At 37.2% G+C, this 10,369-nt stretch overlaps 2 protein-coding genes across 2 annotated transcripts in view; one reads left to right on the top strand and one right to left on the bottom strand.

Annotated features, from left to right (window-relative positions):
* The first annotated feature begins 1,520 nt into the window (after positions 1 to 1,520).
* LOC113685546 (vascular endothelial growth factor receptor 2) lies at positions 1,521 to 6,605 on the top strand. Its single transcript, XM_027203070.2, has 5 exons — positions 1,521 to 1,847; positions 3,558 to 3,905; positions 4,167 to 4,469; positions 4,686 to 4,827; positions 5,225 to 6,605. Exons 1-5 carry the CDS (start codon positions 1,796 to 1,798, stop codon positions 5,310 to 5,312), a joined length of 933 nt encoding a protein of 310 aa, XP_027058871.2. The 5' UTR covers positions 1,521 to 1,795; the 3' UTR covers positions 5,313 to 6,605.
* LOC113685545 (unconventional myosin-VIIa) overlaps positions 5,946 to 10,369 on the bottom strand; it is a 29,526-nt gene continuing 25,102 nt past the window's right edge. The window contains exons 46-54 of the mRNA XM_027203069.2: positions 10,092 to 10,206; positions 9,758 to 9,844; positions 9,177 to 9,283; positions 8,765 to 8,883; positions 8,446 to 8,512; positions 8,210 to 8,326; positions 7,812 to 7,895; positions 7,133 to 7,252; positions 5,946 to 6,718 (exon numbers count right to left, since the gene is read on the bottom strand). Coding sequence (XP_027058870.2) covers positions 6,617 to 6,718; positions 7,133 to 7,252; positions 7,812 to 7,895; positions 8,210 to 8,326; positions 8,446 to 8,512; positions 8,765 to 8,883; positions 9,177 to 9,283; positions 9,758 to 9,844; positions 10,092 to 10,206 — 918 coding nt within the window. The 3' untranslated portion in view covers positions 5,946 to 6,616. The remainder of the gene's footprint in view (positions 6,719 to 7,132; positions 7,253 to 7,811; positions 7,896 to 8,209; positions 8,327 to 8,445; positions 8,513 to 8,764; positions 8,884 to 9,176; positions 9,284 to 9,757; positions 9,845 to 10,091; positions 10,207 to 10,369) is intronic.

The following is a 10,369-nucleotide window of genomic DNA, read 5'->3' as shown; positions in this document are numbered from 1 at the left end:
TATGTTTGTTTGTTTTGATGTGATATTTATAATATTATATCGCGGTAGTCAAGGGAGGAAGTCTTACAAGTCTTACAACCTCAATTACAGAGAATGAACAGACAACTCTCCCACGTTCCCTTATGAGCCACACTTGTTTAGAATGGGTCAGGGACTCTGGAGCTTAGTTATGACGTCACAAGTGGCTGGTGTCCTTAAGACAGAGAAATATGGAACTTAATGTAAATTGCAAGTTGTTAGAGTAACAGTGAAACATCTGATTTACCTAAGTAGGTCATTACACGTTTTAAACGACATACTACTCGAAAAGTACTTGTTTTTGAGGCGGAACTCCGAGAGAAAAATTTCGAAAATCCATCGCCGAATAACTAATACATGATGTAAATATGACAAACATGTAGTGGGGGATGGTTCGACGAAGGGCATGGAGCACTTCATATGGACAGAAAATTGCGTTACAGCAGAAAAATTGTTTCCTTATTAGAGTCAAAAGTGCTATATTTTCGATGTAAGCGTCCGCTTGACAGAGGTGTCCGTTACATGTAGATTCGTTGTAACACTTACTATCAGTCCTCGATGTAGAATTCAACAGCGGCTGAGAGTTGGTACGCTTATGAGGAAATACTGAGTATACACCCTGGGGTGCACTATCCCGCTAGGGAAATAGCGGGAAATACGTAAACTAAATATGACAATGTCCTTTTTCTTGAAAAGCGAAATTATCATGTTAACAAAAGGTCTTTTCCTTTCTCGCGTTGAAGAAATCAAACAGCGATCCGAACATTATTGAGACTTTTTCTTAAATATTTATTCACAGCCGAAATGGAGGCGTTCGCTTAGAAAGTGTGAATGTTTCACCAAACAAAAGGGAAATTTACATTTATGTCATTAACACCGGGGTTCAGAGAGAAATTTCCATTAAGCCGAAGTAGCAACAACACGTAACAACAACACGTGTAGAGACGAAATGTCAATGTAATTAGTGGCGAGAGGCCGGTTCATTCATTGATTCGTGACTTAAGCTGATTAAATCGCGATGTTTAATTACGCTAAGCACCCATGATTACTCGAGCGTTAACGAAGTATTCATTCGAAATGATTAAACCAGTTTTAAATACTGATAGATGCTTTAATGATTGTACATCAAGCTGTAATGGAAAGGATAATACTTCAGTTTTAAACATTTTCAATCGAAGCAGCACCTCAAACACTCGAGTAAACAAATTCGAGCATTTTTTACTGCATGTAATTACAGTATTTTGTTTTATTCAGGTAAAAACCATTTCGCTGTCATTATTATGGGTTCAGTATTATTTTGCATTCGGAAATGTTTTACGGACTTCATATGAAATTGACTCAAAAGGCACAAGAAAAAAATTGAAAAGGCTGTTTAAAAAAGGAAAAGAAAATGTATTTTCAGTCGTGTTCATGGTGTGTGCTTTGAGAAATTTGACTTGGCGTTGAGTTTTGTTGTTTCATTTGGTTTTCCAACTTGTTAGCCGGCACCTGCTAGTATAGATGACCACCTGACGCACCCTGGAGTGTGCTATTGTTTGAACTTCAACAAGCAAACTTTAGCGACATTCCAAATTCAAATGAAAACAACGCTGTGATGAAACTGTATTTATTTTTCCAATAATTCCATTTGGTTCAGCTCGTCTCGCGCATGACAAAAAGTAACGTTGTGTACAATACTGAGAATGTTTCATATCATGGGGTGTTCTAAGACTGACTTTCAACGGTAGTCGCCTTCAGCAGTAATTTTGGATTGTTTCGCGTGTAGCCTTAGTAAGCGATGTTTTTAATTTGGTTGTTTTTCTATTCGATTTGGTTCTTGGGAACGGAAGGTAAGTTAAAGTCCAAGGCAGTGTTCGCCGCGAAATGATAAAGCGGCACCACTCTTGTGTACAGATATGACTGTTGACGAGGATTGATTCATTCACTCAGACGTTGATTAACACCATCTTTGATAAGCACATAAGCATTTTTTCCCTAGTTTTTACTACAATAACAAACGAAAACTATTTTTCGTTGCAAACAACAAATAGTAAAAACAAAATATGAATAGCGAACGTGATGTGACAATCTCAAATAATTCATTGTACTAATGTCACTTTCTAAAGGGAAAATGGGTGGAATATTTCGAATAAAAATTTGTTGTACGAAAAGAGAAAGAGTAATTATTACCTTGAGCATCGATTTACATTTTGAGGGAAAATCGATCGAAATTCAGAAATGTTCGAAATGATAAAACAAGAACTTTTAATCTCACTTTGTAAGCGTCAAAATAACTTCAAATGTTCAACAGGACGAGTTAAAACTCAAACTGAAATGCAAATGAAGGTACAAAACACATGAATTCGTATACACTAGTGTAACACACGCAAAATCTACAATGGCAGGTAACATTTGTTTTGTTTCTTTTATTTTTTTTTTTAACAAATTTAAAAGGACGCGACTCCAGACGAAAACGATAGAAAATCTTATCAAATTTAGAGGATGTTACATTATGCCCTCATAGGTGATTTAACCTCTCCTTCTGTGAAACTTTTTAAACGAACACAACCTCTGAGAAAAACGATAAATTATTCATCGAACAAACATGCCAAAATGCAAATTAGCGTCCGTTCATTTCTCACTCCGTCAAGATGAATGTTTACTATTCCAATTTACATTTCAAGACATAAAGTAACTTTGTGATGTGGTAGTGAATATTTCGCTTTTACAACCTTCAACTTATTTTCCAATATACATTCAAAGAACGAGTTACTTTATTTTTCAGTATGCGAAAACAAGTACTTTTTGTAGGTTTGTCTCCTTAAGTATTAAGTACGTATGTTTAAAACTTTCTGGTTATGTAACTTTTGTGGGTCTCTTTCAGCGATATTGGAACAAGATTTTAGTTTTTCAAATTAGTCACAACGCGTTCTGATAGGGGGAGCCAATTTTGCAGACAGCTGCCGGCCTTCCCTGAGTGGAAAAGAAACGTTTTACGAAGTATTAGGTTTTCTTAATTTCGGCCTTGATATTCTTGTAGTAGGGCGCATTAGAGGAAGGTAATTTGCAGGACCACTTTGATTGTAGTTGAAGCCGTTGAAGCCAAAATTATTTTGTTTTCCACCGGACCAAATATCTTTCCTCTTTAAATTGTTCTTCTATTCTTAATAGCTTGTGGCTAGGTTCTGTAAGGCTCTGCCGGGATACGCTGGGGAATGAGGTGCCAGGTTTTCGCTTCATCTGTTTGATCATTCTTTAGCAAGGTTCCGTTCCATAAGGGGTGAATTCCGAAACATCATCCTCGGCGAAAACTTCGTGATAGCTTCCCAGCGGAAATTTTCATTTAAAAAGGGAACTAAGATCGTTTAACTCTGCTTAACGAGGCCAGAGATTCTCTCTCGAAAACACAACAAAATTCGACATTCAATACGAGCCAGCCCTGGTAACGAGCTTTTAAGGAGAGGCGGCCCCTTAATGAACCTTGACAAACAGACCAGTATAACAGTCCTAAGCAATTGCACAGGGGCGGACAGTTTATGTGACTTATCTCGTTTATGCAGGACGTCACTCCAGGTTTATCAGCGTCCCTTCCAATCCAACTTTTTCGCATAGTGGAAACAATGTGACATTGATATGGCGCTATCACTTAAGTCAAGCTGACAGGGCTAATTTCCACCGACTACTGTTTGGTCAGTGGAGTGATGGCGATATTTCAACACCCTTGATGAGCTTGTCAAAGAATGGAAGTTTGGTTTCGCGCTCCAAACGTATTGAATGGATTGGAAACAAAACTACAGCCGCATTTCGACTTTATCGTGTGACTGCTCAAGATGGCGGAGAGTACGGTTGTATGTTAGAGTTCTCAGGGGCATTTACTGTGCGTCATACAGTACAGCTTGCAATAGTTGGTATGTAAATGACTAGTCTCTCGCAGTTGTCGTATTGTATTGGGAACTCTCTCTTATTTTTTCTTAACTAATTATTTACGGCATATTTTGCGATAATGTACCCTTATGGTACAGCGCTGGAGATAACTCCTCAAGACAATTTTTATTTTTCAGGTAATCTAGTTGGGCCACTTAATAAATTATTCAGTATTTTTATAAAGTGTTCATCGACATTAAATGACTGTTTCGGATATTTTTTTTTGTGCTATTATCATTTTGTAGCTCCACCGCAAATCAAAGAGAAAGGCAGCAACATAGCGAAAGTGGAGGCTTCAGTAGGTACCTCTGTCGTACTACCGTGTCACGTGACTGGCAATCCTCAGCCGTGGATTTTATGGCAACGAGATGGACAAACATTGCAGAACGGCACAATATTGAGTGACTTAATAATACCAGGTGTTCTTGCAAATATGACGGGATTGTACACCTGTATCGCTGGCAACCAAGCTGGAATTGATAAATATCAAGTGTTGCTGCTCGTGACGTCATGCGGGCATTCTGGTGATATTACACATCTCGCCCAAGGTAAATTCACACCCAGGAGACTGTGCTTTAACATTTGTCGTACATTCACATTTTAAACAGATTTAGCATTACTATAATATTATGCAGTTACAATGCAACTGTATTTGATGTTATTGCTCGTAATGTTGCAATAATGTAAATAATCTATTGCTTCTTATCTCGCAGTTAATGCTATTAATTATCAAAATAGTGTGCTTAAGTTTATACTTTTTCCAGATTCACTGCACCAAGACCACAATCATGGTATGGACACCCCAGCCAGCTTCACCCCAACAATAGTAGTTTGTGTGATTTTATTCTCCATCTTTGGCGCCTATTTCTTTTTCCGATCTGCTGGAGAAAGAACCAAGAAGCTCAGGTACGAAAATTTGTACCGCTGGAATGCATAAACGGTCCTCTCATTTTGTGCTAAAGAACCTTCAGTTTATTTTTGAGTTGTCCCTTAATAGTTTATAAGGAGTTGGAGGATTTTAACAAAGAGCCATTAAAACAGGTAACACCTGCGATAAAGGTAACATCCAAGGGCTGGTGGAGGTATCCGGCCTCAAAGCTTACGATTGCTAGTCGGATATCTCACCTTGGATGAGGTGAAAAGAGCTGATAACAAAGGATTTTAGATAAATTGACGTACACAACTTGAAAGAGATGATTAATTCTCAGTTTCAAGCTCTACATTACTTACCGCCAGAAGGTGACATCAAGCACAAAAAGTTGAACATAACCATACTAAACGTAAATATTTCCGTTCATTACAGGAAATACGATAGAATGCCACAGGATGAACAGGCAAGAAGCCTTATGGGTGAATGGTCGAACTTCGCCGACAATGGTGAAAAAATTTGAACACTTAACCTACATAAATGACATATTACCCAAAATCAGCCAGAAGTTTTGCTTTCTCGCCTGTAATTTATTCGTCACAACTCATTAAAATTTATTTGGAGCCTCAACGATGAAAAACCTTACGCATTCAATTCAATGACTTTATCGATCTTGAGAGGGGCAATTATTAGAAGATTGCTTTTGAGTAGACTGTGGTGGACTGAAGTTGGTGTCAGCAGTACAGGAATGCATGTTAACGCGTGATTCGAACTAAAGTGTGTGCAGGACTGTTCATTTCCAAAGGAGTTAACGTCTAAAATGCGAGGAAGTAGACATTCTGAGTCATCAGTATCCCAGCATTTCTAAGGCTATACTACTCAAAACACCTACGTCCTTCCTCCTTAGGGAGAATAATTTAAATCGATTGCGAGGAAAAGATGCACTTCTCGTCAATTCTGTTGAAGACCTACCTCGCGGAGAGGATGAAGTACCAACAACAATTACACCCAAATGAAAAGACAGGCGAGGAATCTCTAAATATAACACTAATGGTGAACAAGCATCGACTCTAATAAGGGTATTGAGGAATCTGTTAAATCTACCTCAAGATCTTAACAGTGGACACGAAAAACTAATCGGAATAATCACAATCAGTGAACAAAAACAGTTAGTTTTATTTAATGATCTTTTAGGGAACAGCAAGTTTCAAGTCTAACTAGTAACGGCTACAATAGGTTCTACTGTAATAATCATAATAATCACCACTTTAAAAACGTCCTTGCTGGCGAGATACTAGACGAACGAGACATAGGCTTTAAAAGACACATAGCAAGTAGTTAATGCCCTATTTAAAGCGATCTTCTAAATTTCACAAAGCTTGCAATAAACTAATGAATTTTTTTTCTTTAAATACTAAATTCTCATAAATATACTGCCATAATTTCAGAAAAACCCACCACTAAATGCTCGGCAGTGTCAGCCACAAAGTAGTGGCCTATTCCTTCTTTACTTTTTCATTTCATTCCCATTCAGGAATTGGTATGAAATCGCGGTAGCACTTAAAGATTCTAATGTCAGAGTGGTCCAAGCTTTTTCCCTAGCCAGTTCAAATTATATTATCAGTCGAATTCTGCTCAATACTGCTTGTAAACAGACAAACATTTACACCGTGATTCTCTTATGAATAAGCCAACGACAAGATATTGTTATGTTATTATTATCCATACTTATATAGCCTGAGCCAAGCATGCTCACCTAAAATCTGTGACTGTACTTTTTTCAACATGTTCACCGGATAAAAAAATTATTAAATCACTACTGATGTGTTATTTTTTGACAGCTCTTAGTGTTGCAGGTTTCTTCTGTTTATTCATTGTAGTCAGCATAAGAGAGATGTATGAAGTCAGCAAATCGTCCATTTTGTAACCCTGCAGAAACAAAATAGCTTTCGCGTCATTTACATATTATGCAGTGAACTGAATACTACGCACTCTTTTGTTGGTCTTTGTCTTATTAAGCTTAACATGCAGTCTTGTTGGCGAGATTGTCCCGAAGACATGCGAGGGCTTCGAGCAAACTTAACCACGAGTTTTCACTCCACTTTTTGCTCATCGAATGAAACATAAATTCTATTTTGCAGGTTGTCTTTACTGTTGTTCATCACTGTAGACATCAAATTGTGATTATAACATCGGTGACACAGTCGGCTGGGGCTCGTGTGCCAGTTTCTTGTTCTATAACCCACACTTTGAAGTCATTTGTGAGTGAACAACTGAGGGTTACATTTGCATTGCAGCATACTTTAGGCGGCTAACTGTGTTCAACAGCGGAATCCATCTTACCAATGATGTTTCACATAGAAGCCTGCTTCCTTTCACCAGACTACCAATCGTCATATGAAAATACGTGTTGCCACTGCTCCAGTTTGAAATTTTGGTGAACGGATAGGTGGCGAGGATATCCTAAGAAACAAATATCACACTAAATTGGACGACAAAGCTGCTGTTGAACGGGGCAAACAAAATTTCTCTTTTCGCCATTCTGATATTTCAACAGTGCATGCCAACGCTATTTATGAGAAAGAATGAAATCCTATCCTTACTGCGAAAATAATGGTTGCGTTCGACAAGGGAGAATGCCAATGTAAACTTGCGGGAGACTCGAGCGGACAAAGAGACACTTAGGAACAGCAAGGAATCAATCTTAAGACAATATGATCATTCCACCTTCGAAGCGAAGATGAACGACATCATCCACAAGCCACATACATACGCTATGGCAAAGGAAAGAGAGCCAATCGTTGGTGATGGCCTTGTTTTTCTGCACCAACTGGAGGAAAAAACTTTCACGAACGATCTCATTTCATAATGATTTCATCACATTGAATTTTCAAAATAAATGCTGACTGAGCATAAATAATTTGCTAAAAATATCAATAACAATGAAATACACTTAACTAATCCTCATTTCGAGGAATAAAATTAGTACGAACATGAAGTTCCTTATACTTTCTTGGCATACCTTAGTTCGTGGATTAATGAGATTCACACCATTTTTGTTTATAGCAATCAACAAATGATCTGGGAAGTTTGGCTCCGTAGTTTGCTGGAGGACAAAAAAAGGTTTAATTTTTTAACTGTCTAATTTCTCTCTGTAGAACACAAAACATGAGCTATAACTTCGACTTTTATCTTGTCATCCCTGCACCGAGCATTACATGGAAGTACAACTACTGAACTGCCATTGAATTTTACAGTTCAGCACATCTTTACTCTTGCTGTAATTCATTTTTATTTCAGCTGGAACAGCTTTGTTCTCATACAGTGCTCAACAACTGGTGTATTGTGTCTTGCGACCTTAACAACGACCTATGGAATAAACTTTTCTCGGTATACTTGCATGATTTAAAATTCAATCACCTTCACTTCAAAGAAAGCTGATCCGAATGTTGGCCATCTGTAAATGATCTTCAAGAACGATATTTTAGCATCATTCTTTGACTTGCCAGCATGTTTATTGAATGATGCAACTATGGCCTGGAACAAATTTAATGAAAGACAACGTTATAATCAAAGTCACAAATCAAATAGTAAACAGATAGTGTTACTTAAAAAAGAGCCACATTAAAAACTCAACAAGAACGAAAACTACGAACCCTCTTCCAGTCATCCGGGGACTGTTCAGCGCACAGGTCAGACGGAATCAACTCACGTAACATTTTCCTGTGTATCGAAAAACATCATTACTCTATAATTACTATTATTATTATTATTATTATTAATATTATTATTATTATTATTATTATTATTATTATGGCAGTGCAATCTTTGCGAAGGCATTGTAAAGAAATAACAAGTTGGGAGACAAATCAAAAGAGCAAATATAATGCTTGTAAAAACTAACCTATTTTAGTGATATCTATGTAACATTCATCAAAAAGATAACTACAAAGGAAAAATAGATTTGTCTCTTACGGTATGCTGGGGAATTCTCGTTTGTCCTCGCCAAATCGAACTCTGTAGATAAGCGCTGCAAGTTGGCTTCCCTCTTCTTTTGTACATTTATGATAACCTCGTAAGTACTTTGGTAACTCCTGGTAACACAAGTTTCAATGTTCATGAATTAGTTACAGTGATACAAACAGAATGTTGAAAAATACAAACACTTAAAGTATGTCTTCGTTACAAGTATGTAATAGGAGGTACAATCTGTTATTTTAACTTGATTCATGTTTTGCAGTTACGACGTAGACAGGCAATTGATTCCATATTGAAATAAACATCATAAAATACTCTTATTAAACGAGTTTAGTCTGGCGGACACTTGACTGCGATTACACGCACACACTGTTGAATTAGAGGACATGAAAGAGAGTAACTACTGTACCTGATGATAATGAAAGATCGTGTCAGCGGCAACATCCTTTCCAACCACAGTTGTCGACCATAATTTTTTCATGAAGAATACTTGATAAGTTAAATTCGGCAGTTGACCTGGAGATGAAAAAATTCCCTTTGACTTCTTCAAATGACAGAAATAGTGGGGGAAAATAAATCAATTGATCTGTTACTTAAATTGAATGAATTTTATCCAAGCATTACAAGGCATTTTCTACTATAGGCTCATAAAACTGTTTCATTCTATTACATGATAATATGTACACCTAAATCAAATATTTCCTACTGAAGTACTTATGTGTGCAATATGCCGACTGGAAATAACTTTCAGAATTGTTGACATTGATTTAAGGATGCCCTCTGCTATCTGTTTAAATGACCACACTTGGAATAAAATAATTTGGCAATAAGGCTTTACAGTAACATTATGGTAAAGAAGCAAGCATCAAGCTCATTATTTATGAAGTCAAAATAATAAAATTTGGGACTATCTAAAGAATTGTGGAGCATCACACATCCCTTGCAAAGTAAGGTTTTAAAACTAGTAAGTTCTGAGGAGAGTCAACTTACCATCACGGGTAGGTCTGGCTTTCTTGAGCCACTCTGTTAAATGTCTCACGAAATCGAAGAAGAAGTCTCCCTCAGGAACACTGATCACTGTAAACAGACAATAGAGTTGTAAGCACGAAAATACCTTGAATGGTCGCCATGAAGTGGAAGAAAGAAGGTGACTTAATACAGCAATGTCATCTTCATACGTTGGAGGGTGGGTTCTTCCCACACCGAGTAGTGATCAACATTTTCCATATGTTGCTATCACATTCATTTCTTTTCCATGAAAATTTATTTTTCGTTCCAAGACATAAAATGGAATGTGTCATCAGCCATCTTATCGCCATAATACCTTTATCAGTGATCTTAACAAACAAACTGAATCCTTCAGAAGACTTCAGTCCCAGGCGCTGCGCAACAACAGCACAAAATTCTTTGGCGCGTGTGCTGGAATCAACTTCAAAGGCCTGCAGTGAAATAACAATACATCAATGATCACAAAGCCAAATCGTAAATTAAGCCAAAGAAAACTGACTCAGTTCTACCGATGGCTCAGTTGCACAATAAATAGAAAAGACGTCTGTTTCTCAATACTGAAGAAATAAAATTGTTTTACAAAAAATCTCAGAT

This window comes from Pocillopora damicornis, chromosome 6 (genome assembly GCF_964200805.1).
Source record: "Pocillopora damicornis chromosome 6, jaPocDami1.2, whole genome shotgun sequence".
NCBI classification, from domain to species: Eukaryota; Metazoa; Cnidaria; class Anthozoa; order Scleractinia; family Pocilloporidae; genus Pocillopora; species Pocillopora damicornis.
The sequence above is the reverse complement of the archived record's forward strand: the minus strand, read 5'-3'. Positions and strand labels throughout refer to the sequence as shown.